The sequence below is a fragment of the Brachionichthys hirsutus genome, chromosome 21 (assembly GCF_040956055.1).
Source record: "Brachionichthys hirsutus isolate HB-005 chromosome 21, CSIRO-AGI_Bhir_v1, whole genome shotgun sequence".
Taxonomy (NCBI): Eukaryota; Metazoa; Chordata; class Actinopteri; order Lophiiformes; family Brachionichthyidae; genus Brachionichthys; species Brachionichthys hirsutus.
In genome coordinates this window covers 1,089,885-1,113,173 of record NC_090917.1, presented here as the reverse complement: position 1 = coordinate 1,113,173, position 23,289 = coordinate 1,089,885, and the positions used below count along the sequence as shown (strand labels likewise).

The 23,289-nt window shown below is 53.4% G+C and overlaps 3 protein-coding genes across 4 annotated transcripts; 2 read left to right on the top strand and 1 right to left on the bottom strand.

The window, feature by feature from the left end:
* The first annotated feature begins 933 nt into the window (after nt 1–933).
* LOC137910372 (C-terminal-binding protein 2-like) lies at nt 934–6,452 on the top strand. Its single transcript, XM_068754810.1, has 8 exons — nt 934–969; nt 1,057–1,201; nt 2,082–2,288; nt 2,995–3,209; nt 4,810–4,940; nt 5,031–5,158; nt 5,364–5,481; nt 6,272–6,452. Exons 1-8 carry the CDS (start codon nt 934–936, stop codon nt 6,450–6,452), a joined length of 1,161 nt encoding a protein of 386 aa, XP_068610911.1.
* A 606-nt stretch (nt 6,453–7,058) lies between these two features.
* LOC137909865 (ubiquitin thioesterase Zranb1-like) lies at nt 7,059–14,836 on the bottom strand. Of its 2 annotated transcripts, none has more exons than XM_068754295.1 (10): nt 14,749–14,836; nt 12,469–13,318; nt 11,435–11,622; nt 10,624–10,777; nt 10,043–10,114; nt 9,761–9,959; nt 9,209–9,329; nt 8,748–8,877; nt 8,434–8,663; nt 7,059–8,314 (listed from the first exon to the last, which is right to left on the bottom strand). In XM_068754295.1, the coding sequence occupies exons 1-10, from the start codon at nt 14,779–14,781 to the stop codon at nt 8,102–8,104; spliced, it is 2,190 nt and encodes a 729-aa protein (XP_068610396.1). In that variant the 5' UTR covers nt 14,782–14,836; the 3' UTR covers nt 7,059–8,101. The 2 variants fall into 2 exon arrangements, with proteins under 2 accessions (XP_068610396.1, XP_068610397.1); XM_068754296.1 differs by lacking the exon at nt 14,749–14,836 and adding an exon at nt 13,718–13,990 and having other exon boundaries at nt 7,060–8,314.
* Nucleotides 14,509–17,774, top strand: hpdl (4-hydroxyphenylpyruvate dioxygenase-like). Its single transcript, XM_068754298.1, has 5 exons — nt 14,509–15,215; nt 15,293–15,459; nt 15,538–15,689; nt 16,011–16,138; nt 16,220–17,774. Exons 1-5 carry the CDS (start codon nt 14,509–14,511, stop codon nt 16,401–16,403), a joined length of 1,338 nt encoding a protein of 445 aa, XP_068610399.1. The 3' UTR covers nt 16,404–17,774.
* The last annotated feature ends 5,515 nt before the right edge of the window (nt 17,775–23,289 follow it).

The window sequence follows — 23,289 nt, the reverse complement described above, 5'->3', positions numbered from 1 at the left end:
CCCTCTCTGTGCCAACGCCGTTGCTCAAACAGAGCGGCGGGGATGCGGCGTGCAGCGGGGATGCGGCGCAATCACGCTGGCGTGCGGCGGGGATGCGGCGTAATCACGCTGGCGTGCGGCGGGGATGCGGCGTAATCACGCTGGCGTGTAGCGGGGATGCGGCGTAATCACGCTGGCGTGTAGCGGCTCTTTATTGTGCTGCAACACGATACGCCGCCACGAGCGTATCGCCCCGAGAGCGAGAGGCGCGGCGCCGCTCCTCGATGTTCTTATGAAAATGGGACATATTAAAAAACAAAGCATTTGCATAGAGATCAATTCAGCCGGAGACCTGGGGGGGGGGGGGGGGGCGGGGGCATTTTGTTTGTTTTAACGCCGCCTTATGAGGAGGAACATGATTGTAATGTTCACCTCGCCGGTGTTCGGAGTAATAACGCGCCGTCTAGATGCCCGGGGGGGGCGTGGGGGGGGCTGGAGATTGAAAATGTCCAATCTCTGCTTTCTGCAGTCTGGATGTGGAGATGCGGCGCTGATAACGGTGTCACGCCACGCAGCAGCTGCATCCATCCACGCCAAGCTCAGGGGAAAGGGGCGGGGCAAAGGGGCGTGGTTCAGGAGCGGCCCGAGGTTACGGCGGGTCTCCCACCCGGTAGTCGCTTATTTCTGGGGCGCGATGAAAACGGCAAACATTTCTGCAATTTTTAAAGTAGAAACCAGCAAAATAAATGTTTTTTTTTTTGCTTTTTCAATATTATGTGATCGTAAAATGATCGATTCTTTCAAGCGAGCTGGTAGTTAGCTTAGCTTAGCTTAGCTTAGCACAAGGGCTAGGAACGTTTGAATTTCCGGTGTGCATCAAACAACCAATCAGAAGCTTTAGCTGGAGCTGTATTTGTATGTGACTGGAAACTTCAGCGCTAATCCGCTAGCAGCATGGAAGCTAACGCCGTTTGCCTGCGGAGAGGCGAGGCGAGTCGGACTCCGGCGAGGATCCGCGCTCGCCTCCCGTTCGAGCTGATTGATCAGTGATGAACAGGAAGCCTGTTGGTGCTGCAGGTGCTGAACGAGGCGGTGGGGGCCATGATGTACCACACCATCACCCTGACCAGGGAGGACCTGGAGAAGTTCAAGGCGCTGCGCATCATCATCCGCATCGGCAGCGGCTACGACAACATCGACATCAAAGCCGCCGGCGAGCTGGGTAACGAGTCCCGCCCCCCGCCACCTGGTCGTTGAAGTGAAGCGTGGTGCCGTCAGATATCCTAACCGGAGGGGTGGCGTAGATTGAAAACGTCCGATTGTGATTTGGTTGCCATGGCAACGTTGATTGTCTGCGCGTGGATCAGAAGTGAGAGAGAAGGCGCCAGTAATCAGATTTTCGTGGATCTCGTGGATGATTCAGCGGCGCCTTTGAAGGTCAAAACAAAGACGGCTGAAGGGCGGCGCCATCATGAAGGCCGCCGCCGCCTCAGGAAGCCCCTCCGGTCGACAAAGCTGCCATTTCCCCGCCGCGGCGAGATACCGTGTCTGACCGCCTCCCACTCGCATAATGAGCCGGAGTCAGAAGAGGGGGAGAAGAAAGGGGGGGGGGGTCGTTTATCGAGCAGGCGGCGGCTATTTTCTGCCGCTGTGAGATACGAAGTGGGATGATGACATCACAGGAGAAAGAGGGCAGGAAGAAGGCGTGGAGCGTCGATAACTGGAATGTTTGTGTTGTCGGAGGAGAGACGAGGTGGCAGGAAGCGAGGTCGGGGGGGTCGGGGGTCGGATTCACACAAGGCGACAGAGTTATCGGTCTGTGGTGCAGAACTTTCAACCGGAGCTCTGAAATCCGTCTCGAGGTAAACATCGAGAACCTTTCGTTGCCATGGAAACCCAAACATTTTATTTAAGTCGGCCCTAAACGTTTAGAAGTAACATTTCTAAACATCTGAAAGCAAAGTAAACTCATATTTGTTTCTGTCGGGAATCATTTCATTGAGCGTTTAGTTCCCGTCTCAGCTGAAGGTCGTTGGGTCCGGCGGCGACAGCGCCATCTATCTCTCGGAGGTCTTCTTTCAACGCTCCGTTTTTCATTCCAGGCATCGCCGTGTGCAACATCCCGTCGGCGGCGGTGGAGGAGACGGCGGACTCCACCTTGTGCCACGTCCTCAACCTTTACCGGCGGAACACCTGGCTCTACCAGGCTCTCCGGGAGGGCACGCGGGTCCAGAGCGTGGAGCAGATCCGCGAGGTGGCGTCGGGCGCCGCACGCATCCGCGGCGAGACCCTGGGCCTCATCGGCTTTGGTTGGTTCCCTCCTCTGCTTCCATCCCCCCCCCCCCCCCCCTCAATGCCCCTTTCTGCCTCCCTGCCCTCATAAGACTATTTTTCACCCTCAGCCCGATTATCTCAAGGTTTTATTCTCCTTTTTGACTCGTCCCTGGAAGACCCCCCCCCCACCACCATAATCAAGCCCTGCATGCTGGACTGGATTGTCCTACCCCCCCACCTGTTTTAGTGTCGCAGTATCAGCGCCGCCGATGGGAGCTTCCAGAACGCCGCCTTATCTCTGTGTGCACATATGCAGAAGCAGACCCCCCCCCCCCAGACCCCCCCACTCACAAATAGCAGGTCCTAGCAAACACAATGTCCCGGTCCTCCCTCTCGGCGCAGGCCGTCTTCACAACAATGAGCATTGTGGGAGGTTTGGGGGAGCGAGGCCCCCCTGGTGTCCCCCTGCTGGACTCAGGACGCCGCCGGCGGTTCATGTGTAGTCCCGGTTCCGCCGCCGCGTGTCCCGTGTGTCTCGCCGTGGAAGCAGCCTCTTGAATAACGTGACTGACCTCGTACGGCGTGCGACGCCAACGGCACGCCGTCTTTATTCTGTCTGCGGCGCCGGAGATCCAATCACAAAGGGAGACCCGGGAACGGATGTTATCGAGTCGCAACATCCTTCAGTTCTGATTCCCCGTCTGGCGTCCACGTCCCCATCGTCTTCCTCCTCCTCCTCAGGTCGTTCGGGCCAGGCGGTGGCGGTGCGGGCCAAGGTGTTCGGCTTCAACGTCATCTTCTACGACCCGTACCTGCAGGACGGCCTAGAGCGCTCGCTGGGCGTCCAACGCGTCTACACCCTGCAGGACCTGCTCTACCAGAGCGACTGCGTCTCCCTGCACTGCAACCTGAACGAGCACAACCACCACCTCATCAACGACTTCACCATCAAACAGGTGCGAAAGGGGCGGGGCCACGCGGCACGGTGAAATGAATGAACGTCCATCTGTGGGAGTTTTAACAGGCTTTTATTTACGTGCGCCGCATATCTGCACATTCTCTGCCCTTTATTTAGAGTTCCACCAAAGCAGGACACAAATTCATTCATAATGAGATAAAACAAGTCGAACACTCCAGAGAGCCCTTCAGGGTTCCTCAGACAGCAGAGGATTTCCCATTGTCTTAAACCAAGACGAAAATAAAAGTGAATACAACGAACAAGATCAGCCATTACTGGACCTAAAATAAATAGGCCTTCAGAATTATCTCACCATTTCAGGAAAACTGAAAACATTTCCTCTAAAACCAGAAAAAAAATTAGCCCTAAAAAACGAAAAGGAAAAAAATCCTCTAAAACCGGTAAAAAATTACCTATCAAAACCAAAAAATTAAATTCTTCCAAAAACAGACAAAAAAGATTTCTCATAAATTCATCTCATTTCAGAAAAACCAGGAAAAAAAATTACCCCTAAAAATCATGGGGAAAATTCCCTCTAAAAAACGAAAAAAAAAAAAAAATCCTCTAAAACCGAAAAATAAAATTAGTCTAAAACCCGAAAAAAATGACCTCCAAAAACAGACGAAAAAAGGATTTCTCATAAATTCATCTTATTTCAGAAAAACCAGGAAAAAAAATTACACCTAAAAATCATGGGGAAATTCCCTCTAAAAAACGAAAAAAAAAAAAAAATCCTCTAAAACCGAAAAATAAAATTAGTCTAAAACCCGAAAAAAATGACCTCCAAAAACAGACGAAAAAAAGATTTCTCATAAATTCATCTAATTTCAGAAAAACAGAAAAAACATGCCTCTAAAAACAGGAAAAAAAATTACCCCTAAAAACCAGGGGGAAAATTCCCTCTAAAAAATGAAAAGAAAAAAAATCCTCTAAAACCGAAAAATAAAATTAGTCTAAAACCCGAAGAAAATGACCTCCAAAAACAGACGAAAAAAGGATTTCTCATAAATTCCCTCTCATTTCAGAAAAAAAAAAAAAAAAATCCTCTAAAAACCAGAAAAGAATTCCTCTAAAACAAGAAATAAATGATTTATCTCATTCATTCAGAAATTCAGGAAAACCGAGACTATTTTTCCTTCAGTGAATTCAATAAGCTTCCGTACCTTCCTCAGCTCCTAAAGTGGGAACGCGTTTGTGTGTCAGAACCGGCGAGGCCCAATAAAAACCTGAAGGCTTTTCATGCCTCTGGATTTCATCTTTTGTCAAGATGAAGGGATTATTTTCCTCTGGGAATATTCGTGTTTTTCTCTCTTACACCTTTTTCTTTCCCCCCCGCCCCCCTTTTCTTTCTGCTCATCCTTCATTCCATCTCACAGTTCTGGATAAAAGCAGCTCTCCATCCCATTATTTCCAGGTGTCTCCTAAATTTGAAGGACAAAAGCTGTCTCCGATTCCATCGTCTCCCTCCCCCGTCTTTCCTAATTTATTTTTAATGTCCCGTTTTAGATCTGAGGATGAGAGATGCATAAAATAAACACCCCCCCTGTTTGTTTGTTTGTAAATAAACCGCTGTTTCCTGTGTCTTCGCGCCGCCTCAGATGCGTCAGGGCGCGTTCCTGGTGAACATTGCGCGGGGCGGCCTGGTGGACGAGAAGGCGCTCGCCCAGGCCCTGAAGGAGGGGCGGATACGTGGAGCGGCGCTGGACGTGCACGAGACGGAGCCCTTCGCGTAAGAGCGCACGCACGCATACGCGCACGCACACACACACACACGCCACACACACACACACAGTCTCTGAGCTAAACCTTTCTGATACAGTTTCGCTCAGGGCCCGTTGAAAGACGCTCCGAACCTGATCTGCACCCCCCACACGGCCTGGTACAGCGAGCAGGCGTCCCTGGAGATGAGGGAGGCGGCCGCCACCGAGATCCGGAGGGCCATCACCGGTACCCCCCCCCCCACACACACACACAGCCTTATTCCCCCAGCCTGACGCTGAACAGAACCGCGTCCCTAGGACGAACCTACGAACATCCCCGTTGTTAATTGATTAGATTCGACGTGCGCGCGGCTAGTTAGCGCCACGCGCACGTGTGTGTGTGTGTGTATGCGTGTGCGCGCGTGTCTCACGCTGGTCTCTTTGTGCGGCAGGCCGCATCCCCGACAGCCTCAGAAACTGCGTCAACAAGGAGTTCTTCGTCACCGCGGCTCCCTGGGGGGTTCTGGACCAACCGGGGATTCACCCGGAGCTCAACGGCGCCGCCTACAGGTATGACCGGATTTTTTATTTTTATTTTTTAAATGGTTACATTTATTTCCAAATGGAGTTGGATTTGAAACCACCACCACTCTATAGCCCCCCCCCCTTGTCTAACTGCCCTCCCCAGTAGGAGAAGGTACCCCCTCTGCCCCCTCCCCACCCGGGCTCCTGCTGATCTCCTCCTTTTGCTTCTTTCATGCAGCCAAGTGACCCAAACGGTCCCGGCCGCAACGACCGCCGTCCCCCAAGACAAAATTAATGCCTAGTTCAGGAGCAGGTAAATGGAGCTGTCCCCTCTATAGCCCCCCCTAGTGCTCACCTGTCTGACTGAACAGAGTAGAGGTGGATATGGGTTCTCGTCCTCGGATGGAGTCACGCTTTCCTTCAACCCGGGTGAACGGTGTTAGTGTATGGAAAACCCGGAAGGAGTCAGAATGGGAATTTTGTGGCCTGTAATCCACAGGAGTGGATTTTATTTTCATTAATTTACCAGAGGGGAAGCAAAAAACATTTATTTTCCCATCATGGCTCTTGATGATTTTTTCTGTAATGGAACGAATGTGTCATCCGCTTGGGGGCGGAGCTACGAGCCGAGTGTTGCGTTTGCTGCGTTTAAGGGCCGTGCTTTATCTCCTCTGTCGTGGTGCGTTCAGGTGCCCACGTAAACTCTGGGATCTACACTTGAATGTTCCACAGAGGTTGTTTCAGATGGGGAAAGTTTCTATTTTTTTTTACAGTGAGTGATGGGATTAGGGAGCGCTTAATCCGAGCGCGCTAACCGCTAATCCCCTTTCTCCAGATACCCGCCGGGTGTAGTCGGAGTAGCTCCAGGTGGAATTCCAGTGGCGTTGGAGGGCATGGTTCCAGGTGGGGTGCCCATCGCCCACACCCTGCCCTCTGGTACGCACCCCTCCCAGGCCCCGTCGCCCAACCAGCCCTCCAAACACGGCGAGACCAGAGAGCACCTCACCGAGCAATAGCAGCAGAGAAGGGACCCGAGCAGCTCGTCCGATTGGTCGACGCTCAGATCCGACCGACCGGGACCGAGAGACGGTGAAACGACACGAGCGGCGGCCGGCCGGCGACCGGGAACGAAAGACGTGTTCCGGGGGGATTTGTACTTTTAACGTTTTCGTTTTGACGCCGTCTCTTTGGGCTCAGTACCGACTTCGCTCCTTGGTGATTTTGTTTTTTTGGGACATGATCGCTGTTTTTAAAACGCTCCGGGATTACCTGATGACTCGGACCCCCCCCCCCTTCCATTTGACTCACCTGTGGGCGAATGAGAGACCAACACTGACATCATGCACTCTCGGACCTGACCCTCCTCCTGCTCCTCCTCCTCCTCCTACTTATGTAACTAATGTGTGTTTAGGTTACGCCTCCCAAGATGAATTATTTTTGGTTTTCTTTCAAACTTTAGCGTGAATGACAACAAATGGACTCGAATATATTTATCATTCATCAGTTGTGGTAAAACCAGAGTGGGTTTTTAACCCTTTCCTGGCTATGGAGGCAGAACAATGACATGTTCTCACCACTTGGGGGCGCTTCGACACTAAATATTCACTTTAAACATTTGCCTGTAGCTGGATTTTAAGCTGCCGTCCGAGTCCTGACGTTTCAGTGTGACTGAAGAACAGAACATTTTCGACCAAACGGCGACGGACGATACCCCCCTCGCTTCTTTAAGCACCCCGAGGAGACAGGAAAGGGTTAAAGCGAACTTAATTTTAATGACTCAGGAAAACACTTTTTTGCAGATAGTTTATTCCCACAATTTTTGTCTTTGAGGAAACAAACAAGAAACACCCCAGAGAGACTAACGCGAGTAGTCTGAATATTTTCTCTCCTCATTTGTGGTATTTTTTATATCCCCATGTTTTTCGGTGTTAAAGGTTTTGAAGAGTCCTGTTAGATTTGTATTGCCTAGTTAAATGTTCCTATAACCATAGCCCGCCGTGACCCCCCCCCCCCGTTCTACTGGAGGCCAGGTTCTCCGGGGCGTCCTGTACTCTGTAAGAGCAATAGCAGGACGACTCCTTAGCATCCCGGCGATGGACGAGGCAGGCAGCATCACGGTTCTGTTTCTAGTGTGAGTATTTGTACTTGTTTCTTGTACAAGGTGAACATTTAGCATTCGGTGCAATTCAAATAAAAGACGATTCCGAGGCGTCGACGCATTCCTTTAGGTTTACCTTTCACCATCACCCCGGATGGCTAAAAAATCACACGTCAGTAAAGCTCCTCCCATCAGACTTTAAGGGTCATCTGTGCAAAATTAAATTCTTCTAAGCAAAAACAGAACACTAGCGGGGGGGGGGCTCCTCCTAAACAAACACATCAGAGGGGTCAGGAAAGCAGGCGCTCTTTAAATTTAAACACACACACGCGTATTTAGCGAGCTCTCAGCTTTAAGCAAAAAAAAAATCTGTTTGGCAATTCAGGAAAATGAAAATTCTCAGGATTTGAATAAATAGAATATTGAGTTTTGGGAGGGGGGGGGCAAAGTGGACGTGCTTTCATAGGAGCAGTAATCGGGAGACACGCAACATGCACCATGACAGGTTTGACATTTACACGGTGGCGGTGAAGAAAAAAAGAAATGTCTCGTAAGTTGCTCCTCCCCTTACTCGTCCTCGTCGTCCTCCTCGCCGTCCGACATGGCGGCGCAGGGGTGGCTCTGGCGGTATCGGTCCAACCACTTCTCCACCATCTGGGTGACCAGCGGGTGGTTGCGCCGCCGAGAGCTCTTCTGGGTGGCGGCCAGCGTGCCTCCTTCCGTCACGCAGCAGTCCAGCCACTCCCTCAGCAGCTTCTCCTGCTGCTCCTCGTTGCCCATCTGCGCCGCACAGAGGAGGGAGTGAAACCGCCCGCCGCCGTTACGCGCCGCAAAAAACATCCACTTCACGGCCGTCTGCTGGAAGTGATTTACGTTAACCGCGAGCCGCGCACTCCTACCTCCTGCGCAGACAGGAAGTGAACGTGCAGCAGCTTCCTCTCGCTGTCCACCAGGGGCAAGAAGGTGACGGTGACGTCGTCGTCGGTGTTGAGGTTGGCGCCCGCACCGCGGTTGTCGTAGCCGTCGTTCTCCATGGCCACCAGGGCCGAGAAGTGGCCCCTGGTGTACCCCAGGGCGATGGGGCTCTTCCAGCAGAAACTCTGCTCCCATAGCAGAGGAAGGTACACGCCTGCAGTCACACAGGAAGCCACACTCAAACACGGAGGTCGCCTGGGAGGCCCCGCCCCCCCTCATTCTCGGGCGTGACGCTCACCTTGAAAGCGAGTGTAGCCCAACGTTTCTCCACGGAAGCTTTTGTAGTATTTCACTCCGTAGACGATGATCGGTCTGCGAAGAATATGTGCGAGAACGAAGATGTGGGTCTGCTCCAGGCTGGCCCCCGGCTGGGTGGAGGGGAAGCAGAAACAAAGGCGGCACGCAGATTATTCATGTGCATGTGAATTTATGAGTGTGTGTGTGTGTGTGTGCATGCATGCAGCGGAACCTTCCCATCCACATTTAACCCTAACCCTAACCCTTATCTCAATAATTTAGTTGGATGAGTGTTTATGAAGCTAACAGTTCAAACGGCCCACGATTGTTCCAAAGCAAACGCCGTTTAATCCAGAAGGCCTCGAGCCCTACCGGCACACAAACAAGGAACCGGACGGCGACGCTTACCGAACGCACCCTGAGGGCTGAACGGAAACACACCGGCGGAGACATGGCGGTTACCTGGCTGGCCAACGAGAGGATGAACGCCCAGTCCTCCTGCCACTGCTCCTCTCTCAGAGAGAAATGCAAACCGAAGCTCTGCGAGTACCACGACTCCCACTCCTTCCAGCGAGAGTAAAACCTGAACACAAAGGAGCAGACATGCGTCACCCTTTGTGTCCCGTCGTTAGCTTCAGCACGTCATCGACCCGTATTTAACTGCGTGTTGGGTTTATGTAAATACTATCAGGAAATGCTTCCACACTGCGGCTCAATTCAAAGGGTTAAAAATCACTAAACTGGCAGCAGACGAGCCTACCGCTCAGGATCCTAGACCTGGGTCCAATATCAGGGATTATTCCAGTCGGAGAAAGGCCATAAATCACAAACGCACTGTTCTATGCAGATGACACACAGCTCTATAGGGCAATCAATATTCATCCATCAAATTCAACCTGAAGATTTAGACTTACAGAACTTCGTTGAAATGGATTCAGAGTGTGCCAGATTCAAAGACACAGACGTCGCTTTGCAGAATGCATTATGGCATTTGTAGTTCTAACGGCGTCTCACCAGTGGGAGCAGCCGTGCAGGCTGTCGTGCAGCGTTTTGCGCAGGACGGAGTCCTTGTCGTAAATGCCCCAGGTGGCCTGCAGAACCGAATCCAAGAGGCAGTCTCCAGCTGTACGGTTCCACAGGGCGTACAGACGACTGTCCAGGCGAGTGCCCGCCTCCAGGGACCAGTTGATAACCGTCGATTCCTCTTCCAACTCTTTATCGTACAGACAAAAGCCGGACAAAGCGAGTCAACGTGGGCCTGGTTGCTGTGAAAGACGAGGGACGGTCGACGGTCACCTTTCTGCACGTCTCGATCCAAAACCTCGTCAAACAGTTTCTCTTGGGCAGCCGGCGGCAAGTCCTCGATGTCTGCGGAGACACACGGGAAAGGAGCGCCATCAGAGGGCGACGCGGGCGCCGCAGAGGGCACGCGCTCCGCGGGCGCCACAGAGGGCACGCGCTCCGCGGGCGCCACAGAGGGCACGCGCTCCGCGGGCCCATTCGCAGGCTGACATTTTGTCAATGCACACCGTAAAACACAAGGCCGGCGCGGCGTGCTGCGTTTGTGTGTATTGAACCGTGCGCGCACACACAAAGCCAGATCGCTGGCGGCTATTCGGCTATTCGCTGACTCAATAGGGAATGTCTGAAAGAGAGGGAGGGGCAGACGCAAACAAAGGGCGAGCGACCCGCAGCCGTCAGAAAGGATCAGAAAATACTCGACGCAACATTAAAAAAAAACGTCGGTGGATTCTGAATAATCAGCTCTGAATCAGAACTGCTGCCGCGTCCCGTTAGCCTCAGAGCGCTAAATCAAATCGGTTACGCAGGCGACAGGAAGTACAGGGGGGGGGGTGATGGGTCGGGACCACCGGTACCTGCGGGCAGGGTGAAGGTGAGCAGGTCAGTCAGGAAGTAACAAGCGAAGTCTCCTTTGCGCTGATGCAGCGAGGCGGCGATCTCCCTGCGGATCTGCTCCGTCAGCTCGGGACACACCATGGAGGGGATGCACTTAGCCGCCTGCTGACTCACCTACAGGGGGGGGGGGGGGCGAGTCACATGACATCATGAAGGTCATGCACGTTCACGTTTAATCAGGAACAGCCGTTCTAGAGGATCCTGGGAGAACGTTTAGTCCGCGCAGCAAAGAGGCCGCCATTCTCTCCAAACCGCAGCGACTCATCTCAACCTAATCGTGGTTCGTCTTCCTCGCAATCGGCATCGGCTCGGCGGCGTCACGTCCATTAGCGGTCGGCGGAAGGACGGCAGCCCGGGCTAATCCCACGCCTAATCCTCAAAGTACATCTCCGCTGTAATTAACGAGCCATAATCCGCCCCAGGCCAGAGCGGCCGCCCACGGGACGGACAGGACGCCCACGGGACGGGCAGGCCGCCCACGGGACGGACAGGACGCCCACGGGACGGACAGGACGCCCACGGGACGGACAGGACGCCCACGGGACGGACAGGACGCCCACGGGACGGGCAGGCCGCCCACGGGACGGACAGGACGCCCACGGGACGGACAGGACGCCCACGGGACGGACAGGACGCCCACGGGACGGACAGGACGCCCACGGGACGGGCAGGCCGCCCACGGGACGGACAGGACGCCCACGGGACGGACAGGACGCCCACGGGACGGACAGGACGCCCACGGGACGGACAGGACGCCTGCTCGGCGCTCACCTCCGTTAGCAGGATGGCTAGCATGTCCTGCCTCTGGAAGCGGATGGCCAGGTGCACCAGCGTGAAGCCCACGCCGAACGCGGAGGAGCGGTTGAGGAGCTGCACCTCGTCGGCCGTGAGCTGCCGGGCGATGTCGCCGCCGGACGACTTGTAGGCTTCCACCGCAGCCAGGTCTCCCTCCACGACTCCTGCAGGGGGGGGGGGGGGGGGGGGGGGAGCAGAGACTCTTGATTTTGCTCATTTCCTCTGAAATAACCGCCGGTTCCAAACCAACATCCTGCCTCTGGTTACAGTCGTCATAGAAACAGCGAAGAACATGGCGGCCCCGCTTTGCATCACGTGGACCAGCTGCTTCATTAGCGACGACACAAGGCGTGTCACCACGACAACCACAAACTCTGCTTGTGTATGGCATGAGAATGAAAGTATCATTAATCTCGTATCGTTCTCTGTTCCTATAAAAAGGTGCGGCGGAAATAAAACGTTTTAAATTTGCACCTTAAAAAAAATTCGGTGTCGGGATCAGGTCGGACAGATATTCCCTCCGATCAGCACACAGGCGCCAGTGTTCCCGGGTCCCTTGACTGGGGGCCAGGAGAGTCTCTGGTCAACGGGCGCCGCCCAGACGGCCCATTCATCCCCGCCGGCTGGGAACTCTCACGTTCTAAAAGGAACTCTCAGCGACGCGCCGGATCAAATCCCCACCAGCCATTTAGCCACACCCTCACCGCGCCGCCGCTCGCCATCGCTCAGGACCCGTCGGTCGCAGGCGTCGCCTCGCCACGCAGTGAGACCCGGGAGAAAGTGGTTCTCAGGGCCGGCGAGCAAACTCCAGGTGTGATGCGTCACAAGGAGTCTAAAGATATCAGGTGTGTTTGTCAGTGATTAACAGAACAGGATCACGACGGCACCGGGCGAGGCTCCGCCTCCAGCGTCATAAGAGGACGATGCCCAGATGAACGCCGCCGCCGCCGTGTGAGCGCGGACTGTGGATCCTCCGATCAGCAGAACGGCGAGCAGAAGCAGAGACTCACCTGCGCACGCGTTCAGGAACAGCCAGTCCGCTTTCCTCATCCGGTTCCGGATCTGCTTCAGCTTCTTGAACTGGATCTCCTGCTCCCCCTTCGTGGCGCCGGCTGCCAGCTCGATCCTCTGGAAGTCCATCCTGACGTTGTCGTCCCTCTTGGGCGGGGGCGGCGACCTCCTCTGGCCCGGGCCGCCGGCGCCGCCGCCGCCGCCGCTCCTCCACCGGGCCCGGTCCTGCTCATTGATTGTGGGCGTCGGCTCCGCGGACCCCGCCACCTCTACGGCGTCCTGGCTGCTGGGTCTGGGCCGGTCGCACGCCACGCACTTCGTTGTTTTGGGCCAGTTCTGGTACGTGCACGCCGTGCACGGCCAGTGCACGTGACGGGTGTTGAGTCTGTTTCTGTCGTTGTACTCCTCGCAGGTATCCACGGGGGAGTGGCGAGCAGGGCGGCAGCCCGCGTTGGAGCCTGACGTCTGGGGGGCCTCGGTGGGGCTGCCGGTCCGGGGGGGGCGCTGACACGTGCACTGCGTGCAGCGCACGGCCTGGGGCCAGTTCAGGGAGGTGCACGTCTGGCAGGACCACTTACCGGCCGGCTCAGCCACGCTCGCCGGCCGGACTCTCGGCCTGGCGCTGGAGTCGGGGCAGATGAGGAGGCCGCCGCCGCCGCTCTCGGTCCCGGGGGGGTCCCACCCCCCCAGACTGGAGCCCAGATCAGGGCCGCTCTTGTACGGCTCCTCTGTGATGATGGGAACCCTCCTCGGCGCGCGGCACATGGTGCACTTGATCGCAGACGGCCAGTTCTCGTACGTGCAGTAGTCACAGACCCACTTCGGCTTCGGTTCCGTCATCGCGGGTCCCTGTGGGTCCCGGTTACACACGCACACGCACACGCACACGCACACGCACGCACACACACACACAACAACACGGAGGATCAATAACTGACACAACTGCAACGCGCTTTGGATAAATTACTCGGATGAAGAGATTTCCTCAGCGCGCATTCCAGCAGCTAATAACCCCCCCCCCCTCCGGCTGGTGGGGGGCACCTTCAACGGCGCCGGGACCGGAACTGTGAAACACCGGAACCGTCCAGCAGCTGTTCGTTGCCATAAACAGGCTCGGTGTGAATCACGTGACGCGCGGCTTCCAGGCATTAGCGTGTAATTATGCTCGGTGTTAGCTCAGCCACCTAGCATACATAGCAACGGTATGTATGCGGGGGGGGGCGTATACAAATAGCGTTAAAATCTTACCGTTTCTCAACCGCGGCCGAAAACCACAACGAACCCTCCTCGAACGGGTCCCCGCTCCGCCGTCGATCCGGTCCCTAACCGCGTTCGCTCGGACCCGTCTCTCTCTCTCTCGCTCTCTCTCTCTCACATGTTTGCCTTCATGGAAACATTAACCGCTCGCAGGACGCCCCCCACCCCCCACCAGCACCCCCAGCTCGGCTGAGCCCCCCCGCAGCCCCGGAATCATGGTGTAACTCCGCGATTCTCCCCGGTTCGGCTCGCCCCTGCTTTTGTTGTTTAATGGCGGCGACAGTCAGACAAATGAGTAGCAGGGCCAAAATAGACGCTCGCTTCCTGACGTCACCAATCATCTGGCTCAGCGCGCAACGCGATTGGATCAAAGGGAAGCAGGCAGTGTTGCGTTCATGACTGTCGGAAACGTGAGAGACGGAGTCAGAGCGGCTGGGATGGGTGACGCTATACCCGATATTAAGAGTCATGTTACTTAAATTGGACTTAGTACATTTTGACATTTTATCATATAAAAAAAAAGTGTTTTTTTCCAAATGCAAAAATATAAGAAATTATTGGAAGTACTAAAAAAAAAAGCTTCGCGATTCTTAGGTGATGAATTTACAAATAAATCGTTATAAATATGTTATTGTCAGACTTAGCAAACACATCACATTTGTATAAATGCTACTATAAGCATTTCTAGTTAATTTATTCCACACAAACATTGATAAAAACGGCCTAAAAGAGGAGGAGTTTCCAAATTCGGACACGCCTCGTACGAAACATCACAAACAAACATGGCGACCCGCCTGACGCGGCTGCACCACGTTTCGCTTCGTGTTTCCAATGCGGAGAAGCTCGCCAACGACCTCGTCTCTAAATTCAAGTTTAATTTACTCGCCGCCCGGGTGACCGGCGGCTCCAGACAGGTGGCTGTCGGGAAAGGAGCGGCGGTCTTTGTCGTGAACGAGCGACTCGAAGCGAGATCGAACGAGCAAGAAGAGGGCGTCACGGATCGATATGCGTCCGACCCGCACCTGATCGCTGCGGGGAAATCCAACCTGGACCATTCCACGGAACGCCTTTACGACGCGGGCCCGCGTCACCCGGTGGATACCGTCAGCAACGTGTGCTTCGAGGTGGAGGACGTGGAAAGGTCATTCCGGGAGCTGCACCGTCACGGCTGCCGTTTCCTAGTCCCTCCCACCACCGCGGAGGACGATCACGGGCGAGTCACCTACTCGGTGCTTCAGTCCGTCGTGGGGAACGTGTGCCACACGCTCATTGACAGGACGAGATACAAGGGGGGGTTCTTGCCGGGGTTTGACGCCTTGAGGAACGACGGCAGCTTGGAGGATGAGGAGGAGGAGGAAGAGGAGGGGGACGCATCTTGTCCAATCACGCATTTCGATCACATAACGTATGCCTGTCCCAGGAACACAACCCAGCAGGTGATGAGGTGGTACCAGAAGTTCTTTGGCTTCCGGAGATTTCTGATCAATAGGTGAGAGAGGCTTTCCGCGTCGAGGCGTTTCTGTTCAAATCGATCCCAGCGTTAAAGATTGTCGTTGTTTTAAGCAGCGAGGAAGATCTCGAGGAAGGTTTCGTGCTCAACCAGGAGGGCGTCAGTCTCCGCCTGCACGCCATGGAGTACTGGAAATGCAGCAAAGCGGGCATGGCGCTCCCCTTCGCCGATCAAAAAGAGCCCGACTGCAAGTTCGTCATTTCAGAATCGCTGCCCCAACAAGGTGACGGCGTCCACGGCGTCCACGTCCGTCTTTTTAAGACGCGTTTGTTCACTCTGACGTTGAATTTCCTGCGTTCAGGCAGCAATCAGATCAGCACGTTCCTGGAGAAGCACACGGCCGCCGGGATCCAGCACATTGGGCTGTACACCGACGACATCGTCTCCACGGCTCGCGCGGTGGCTCGGGCCGGCGTCCAGTTCTACTCGCCTCCGTCCGCCTACTACGACGAGGTTCGACCCGCCTCGCGGAACGCGGCTGGAATCGTCACGCCGTCCGCAAAGCGTCTCTGGAGCCGCCTCCGTTTGAGTCACGCGGCGTAATCTGGTTTCAAAGCGCTTTATTTTTACGCTCACTTTTGTGCACGTCGTTATAGATCAGATCAATGGAACTCGTGTCTGAACATCTCTCCCAATCAGTTTAACTATGGATTAAAAACGGCACAAACATTCTCTCCGATAATCTCTGTGACGTCCGGCGTGACGGCCGGTTTAGTTTAGGTAACGCGTAGTGTTCACTATGGCCGCCTTCACCTACGCTGAGTGTTGCGACAGGTGGGAAAGCAGCAGGAGATAGAGGAGGCGGGACACGACCCCCGGTCTCTGGCACAGCACGGGATTCTGCTGGACACCGAGCTGCAGCAGGATCCCTCTTCGGAGACGGCGGCCAGAGAGAGGAGAAGGTGAGCGGCGACGGCGAGCTTGAACTGTCGCGCACCTTTTTTAGCCGCGTCAGGTGAACTTGGCCTTCTCGTTGTTTCCAGATACCTTCTCCAGGTGTTCTCCAAGCCCATCTTCGCGGAGGACACCTTCTTCCTGGAGCTGATAGAGCGGAGGGGGGCCGAAGGTTTCGGCGAGGGGAACATCAAGGCGCTGTGGAGGTCGGTGCAAGCGCACATGGAGAGGGGAGGTCCTCAGGGAAGGATTCCCAAAAGCTGCTCGCCATAAGCCGCTCCGAACATTTTCTACCGAGGTCATGGTTCTTATATTTATGTTTGGGACGGATGAGAAGGTGAAACCAGGACGGCATCGAATGGAGACCATAATGCTTCTCTGCTCTGACTAGTTACTGTATCCCTGAGTAAACTTCAGCAAGAGAACGCCCAAAGTCCGTCCGGAGCGGCGTGTACTTCTGCATTTTGACAAATGGTGTCAGTGTTTTTCTTTCGGCGAGTGTCGCCCTCACGGTCGGACTTTTGGAAGATGTTTCGGAGCTGTGGTCGGTTCAAAACAAAATCTTGCACATTCAGAAAGACTTGCACTCCCGACTGTTTTTTTTTTTTTTATTACTTGGCTGGCTCCGGTAATCGGAGTCCTTGTGCCATCTGCCTGCCGCCAGCGGGACCCACAGATGGCGTACGGCGTGAGGTCTATGCACTGCGTGTTTGAGGCTCGATGCCTATTCGCTGTTAGCCATATGCTAGCCACAGAAACATGAATAAAATCAAAGAGAAATGATTAAAGACACCCTAAATCAAGACCCCTCGAAGGAATTGTGCGGCACTTTTGGTAAATGCTGCCCCCTGTGGTTGAGAGTGTCGCAACACAAACTTGTTGAGCTGCAAAACTACGAGTTGTTTTGATCGTCTGACGGCTCACGAGTCGTCTGTGCCTTTCAGTCCTGCAGAGGGCTGCATGTGACGTTTGCTTACTAGCTTGAAGACCACAGAAGGGTTTTTGAACAGAAAGACAGCTTGTTACCCCCCCCCCCCCCCCACCCACACACACACACACATACTGTAGCCTACATAGCAAGGGAGACAAATCCACAATGGCCTTTAACGCAAAAAGGCAGACAGTCTAACTCCGAGGAGGACAGTCTGGGGGGGTGAGTAGCACACGACAGATGTTACACTTTGATTAACAATGGTGTCTACCAGGGGTGAGTTTGAACCTCCCACCCCTCTGATGCCCAGTGCATGAACCCCGACCCCCACAAAATATATGAACTTGATATCTGTACTGGTGGAGGTTTTGATGTACGTAATTTTGCATGACACTTACTACTGTCTTGTTTCTGTTTTCAGATGTTCATGTTTCTGACTGTATACCTGTTTAGAAAATATCTGTATACTGTATATTTAAATAAAGCAGTACAGCTGTTGTGTGTGTGAACATTTCACTGGGAGTGCCTCCCCACCCCAAACGGGAGGGGTAATTCGAGAAGGCAAGGCAGAGCTCTAATATTTGCCTTTTCGTCTTGTGAAATGCCGTTTTTAATCTCGTCAGCATGAAACATTTCGAGGAAACGATTACAAGAACAGATGATAAATAATCCGAAGGTACAAATCCCCTGACCTCAGCGGTATTATGTGGAAGTGGCCGTGTGTACACTTATTGTGCAATAAAGTGTGTTTAAACAGAAGTGGGCTAAATGGTATTACCTGATCATTCTGCTGAAGCCAGAATTCACTTCCTTACATGATAACATCAGTTTGTAACATGTTTATTATTGGATAGAGATGTTATTACGCTGGTATTTGCACTTTCTCCGCAGGTTTGGCTCTTAAGTAACTCACAGTTGGGGAAATTACACCGCCGTTCATTGTGAAAGTGTCTTTATCTACATGCATAGCTCAAAACTGTGCTTACTTTTCATTACTGCAGGGTGGGTAGGACCATTCTCTCCACGAGCGGGGGGGGGGGGTGGTCTTGTAAAGAAATAAGCTTTTACGTAAATTCATATTTTATTTTCTCACCACGCAAACACCAGCTAAATGTAATTATAAAATTAAGTAAGCCCAAAATTAAAAAGACAAACATACATCGTTTATCCTCAAGTGTAATCGGAACAAACAAGATATCGGTCGCCCTGCTCCCCCCCCCCCCGTCAAAAGTGGTACGGCCCGCGAGTGTTGTCACAGGCGCGAGCCCTCGTACAGTAGTTGGCTCGGGAGTAGAACTTTCAGCTGCTTGGAGCGGGACTCGAGCCGGACGCTGATGCCCCCCCCCCCCCGCCAGGCGCGTTGCCCCTGCCCCGAGGCTAAAGTCAGGATGGTCCGGGGGCATTAACGAGCCGTCCGGTGCCGTTCGGGGGGAGTCCGGGACTCGCACCGTGATGCTCGTGAGTGGTAGAAGTTTTGTGTGCTAGCTAACTTCGCTAACTAGTTGACCAAAGTGTGACGGATCGTTGACCCCTCGGGTTCTGAACGTCTGTTATTCGGGTTGTTCTATGCCGACACGTTTAGTCCGAGCTGCCTTCATTAAAACGATCCTTTCTTTACCTGCTCCAGGGAGCCAGCTTAGCAAGCCTTGCCTCATTTGTACGGTTTGCCCTCCTATCTTGTTTTCCGGGGCATAAATGCACCGTAGCGTGTTTCACCGACCACGTAACAACACAGATAGGATGACATTTAACACATTCATCCATTCATCCATTCATCCGCAGTGTGAGCACAGAAAGTTTGCATTTCTTCATCTGACGCAAAGAGAGCGTGTTTATGATGAAAAGCGCAAAGATGGCTGTGTGTATTAAATGTTAAAAGCATTGCGTGTGTATTAAATGTTAAAAGCATTGCGTGTGTATTAAATGTTAAAAGCATTGCGTGTGTATTAAATGTTAAAAGCATTGCGTGTGTATTAAATGTTAAAAACATTTCGTGTGTATCAAATGTTAAAAGCATTGCGTGTGTATTAGATGCTAAAAACATTGCGTGTGATTAGGCCCCCTCTCACGCGCACGGGACGGGAGCGTTCATGTGCGTTTCACCGGTTCCCTGCGGGTCCATCTCCGGCCTACTTTCTTGTTCTAGTTTGTGCCGTTACATCGGAATGTTGTTTTATCCTTATCCAGCCAACCCTCCCCTCAGGTATGAAAGGAGGCCTGGCTGACACACAATCCAGCAGACGCTGTCCCTTAAATGCCCCGTCAGGGGGGGGGGGGGTATGAGTTACTGTTGGACTGCAGATGTTTCGTGTATTCCTTTTTAACGTGCACATTTGGTATTTTACCATGAATTGCTTTTGGCCCCAGAATCCCGTTTGCTCTCTCGTCTGTGAAACGTTCTCCGAGCTCCCGTCACACCGGTTCTCTTTGCCAAACTCATTTCCCTTTCATGAGGGATTTTGGAAAAAAAAGGGGGTTTAAGGGGACTATTTGTGCTTGTTGCTCGGGCCGGCTCAGTGTTCAGGGCCTTTTTCCTCTGGAACTGGAGGCGTACACCTGGAGGGCTCATCCGAAAAACCGTTAGGCAGCCTCTTTTTGTGCTTGAACTGCTTATCTCGAGCGCGCAGACGATTCCGCTTTCCTTCTCATGTCACTAAAAATATCGAGGCAACATCTGACGGCTGTCTCGGATCCGATGGCGGACGGTCCGGTCGAGATGCAGAGCGAGCGCTGCGTCTCCTCCTTCTGACCAAAGCGTAACTATTTGGAGCTGTTAATAAGCAGCGTTATAACGACACCGAAGCAGCCCGGCTCGGTGAGATTTAAGCTCTCAAACGGACGTTTGGGTGAAAGCCTCGGTCCCAGCGCCCAACAAAGATCTCGTTCTGGACAAACGCAAGCAGCGCCGGCGATTACGCCTGAGATAATTAAACAGCGGGCCTGCCTGGCTGCCGTGCACCGCCACGCCGAGCCTTTGTGTTTATGCTAAGTGGGCAGCTGCGTGCTTGTGAGACCTTGGCTGTACCCCAGGCCTTCGAGTGAGCCCGATGGCTGCCTCCATTGAGGCCGTGCTCGTTTCTGACTATTCTCTCACTGCCTCCCGTTTGACATCGCCTCGTTTCTCCCGACGGGCGGACAGCTGCAGGCTCGCCCCGCGCCCCACGACGAGTTTCATAAACTTCTTTTCAGTCAGTCGCCCGTGTCAAAACTCTGTGGCACCTGCCTTTTGCGGTGCATAATTAACAAAAAGCCAGGCAAAGAAAAAAAGAGTTTTCACAGTGGAAATGAAGTATGGTGCGTTTCAAAAGCTTGCCACATTTTCATTCGATTATCTGGTTTGCCATAAGCGCTACTTGTTTGTCTGCTTTTCATAATGTGCTCTTTGAACACACCCACTATTATGAGGAGAAACTGCTGAGTCCAAATATGGATCTTGCACAATCCTTGCAGCTCAGAGAAGTAGGCCGCCGGAGCCAACGACTCTCAGGGAATCCGTTTTTTTTAAGGAACATAGATGAATTCTTCTCCTGTGGGCAGCTAGGCTGTTTAGCAGCATTCCCTTCACAGGAGATGGAGCGACGAGGAGTGGGGATAAATCCCTCAGGTTTCAAATTGGGCTGTCTGCTGTTCGGCAAATGCTCGGATTACTGACACGGCCACAATCCTGGGATGGTTGGGAACGCGCGGGACACAGATCCGACTGTCCTACACGTGGGAGGGTGTCTGGAAATGCATCTCGACATTGGAGCCTTTCAGTCTGCACGTGTGCTGCGAAGCATTCGTCAAAGAACACGTGATGAATCCCCATTAATTGACTAACGCGTTGCCCGGCAACCCTTTTGCAACGTGCAGAGACGATGGCAAACGTTGCTGCTCTCCGCCAACTGTCCAAGCGCTATAAAATGGATTAGCATTAGCTCTAATAATCCTTATGTAATGTTGGCCTAACCGGGATTACAGTCTGAGGATGTATGGAAAAGTTGTTCCAGATGGGAAACGGCTTTCATGAGGAAGCAGTTTAACAGCCGAGAGTCCCTCTGAACTATTTTATCTACGATGGATGGAAGCACAGGAGAGCCCAGTCGACGCTGTGGTTTCCTGTCTCGCCTTATCTAGCGCTCTTTTACGCCGGGCAATAGCTCGCTATTTCTGACGCCCCAAAAGTAGCGGCAAAGGCGTTCCGTCACCGCATCCAAGGCGACAGTCGCTCAGGAAGGACGGCGTCGCCAACGCAAGAGGCGAGGCAGATCCGAGGGGAAACGTCCTGCGACGTTCTTCCCCTTTGAGATTAGACATCTCGGTTGTCATGGCGGTTGCTGCCGCCGAGCAGATAGAGAGCTATCGGGCCGCGGGACCATTGAGGCTTCCTCCGATTACAGATAATGGCAGCATGGTGGAGGTGATTCGGGGAACGGCAGTCTTCGGATCCCTCATCGGAGGACAGGTGCATCCGTGTGGCGTTGGGAATGGCCATCCTATTATCATTACGGAGGCTGCTCTTTGTGTTCCTCAGCAGGTCTTCCTTTCACAAACGGCCGTGGGGGCTCAGTTGGGTTTTTATAATTGTGTGTTCTACTTATGTCACGGAGCGGAGGAATTTTTATAATGACTCCATAAACCTCTCTGACTTAAAAGCACTCGGGTCCAACTTGGAAGATGAAAATGGAAGGTCTGGGAACGGGGGTGAATAGTTTAACTGAAGGCTAAGTTGCTTTTTCCGTCTTCCTGGGGAAGGAAAAGGGGGTTTCGTGCCCTTTTGTTTGCGTGAACATCACGTTAAAGAGTCCTTTGGCTAATTGAGGTCTTTTTTGTCCGTTTACGTTCGTAATGGAAATCATATGCTGGGTGCAAACACCACCCTCCATGATGTCAGCTCCCTCAGGGTCTTGTGATGCCCCCCCCCCCGCCACAAACCGATGGCGCTTCTTTTGTTTCCCACGGTGTCCCATCTTCCGCACAGTGCGCTCTTTTGTTTCACGTACACCGACTTTCTGCCCCCCCCCCCCCATCGCAGTTGTGCCGTCATTCAAACGCTCTGACCTTGCAGGCATCCTACGACCGTCTCAACCCCCTCCCCCCCCCTAGCAGTGTGTAGAAGTGGAACCGATCTGGTGGTAGTAAAAAAAAAAAGAAAAAGCACGCCGCCGATTATACAGATTTTCAGCTGTTTCACTGTAACGGTGCTGCGGCGCTGAACACGGGGGCTGTTTTGATAACCCAAGGTCGGCCATTCCCAGCCAGCCCCCGGAGTACTCGATTACACGACGCCGTCTCCGTGCGCCCCAGCGTGGAACACTTTGAGGAAAGGCGTTATTGCAACGTTTAGGTGCTGGACTATTGGACAAATACAGTAAAAGTACACACAAATACTTACAAACACAAGCATAGGTGGTCAGATATCTGAAGGGGGGGGGGGGGGATCTGTATCCTCTGATCCCTTCAAATTGTTCTCTGCTCATACGGCCGACAGAATGTCAGAAATGTGCTGAACTCTAATCCCGTGCTCGTCTCCGTGTGTCCGCTCAGGGTTGAAACGCATTCCCGAACGAGTCCGGGGCCGCCGTCTAGAACCCAGCCCGCTCACTACGCGCCCGCCAAGATGGCCGCCAGCTTCTCCTCCCGTCACCCGAACGCCGTGGGACAAGGATGTGCGTCGCCATGGTGATCATATATAAGAAAACACTGGAAAAGAAGGGCGCCGACGATGTGACGTCCAAAAGCGTGGATTTGGGCCCGGTGAGAGTTCGCCGTCTTGTTCACAACCGTTCCCTGACGGAATGTCAGGAAGTGATGTCACAAAGAACTGTTGGGATGCCGGCGACTGGGAATAGGGGATGTTTGTGCTACCATTACTGCTGCCGAATCTCACTTCACTCGACGAGACGAGGGAGGATTTCTGTTCCACGAGCCCGAGCGACTCGGACTCACTTCCTAACGGGCGGTAGAAACCTCCTTCCTGCCGGCGTGGACCGAGCTCGGCGTCTCAGCCACGTGAAACGAAGCCGTCAAGCTCCGACACCGATGGAAGAACCGCAAAATATTTAAAAAAAATGTACAAAAGTTGATTTTAAAGCAGGTTTTCACGTTGATCTCTCGCTGGTTCGACCGCCTGGGCCTTCTCTGCGCACTTCCTGGTTCCCCGTGAGTCGATGGTGAATCTCTTGTGCTCTTCTACAGTTCCAGACGCAGACCATGAGCCAGGGGACGGCGCTCTTCTCTTGTGGACTC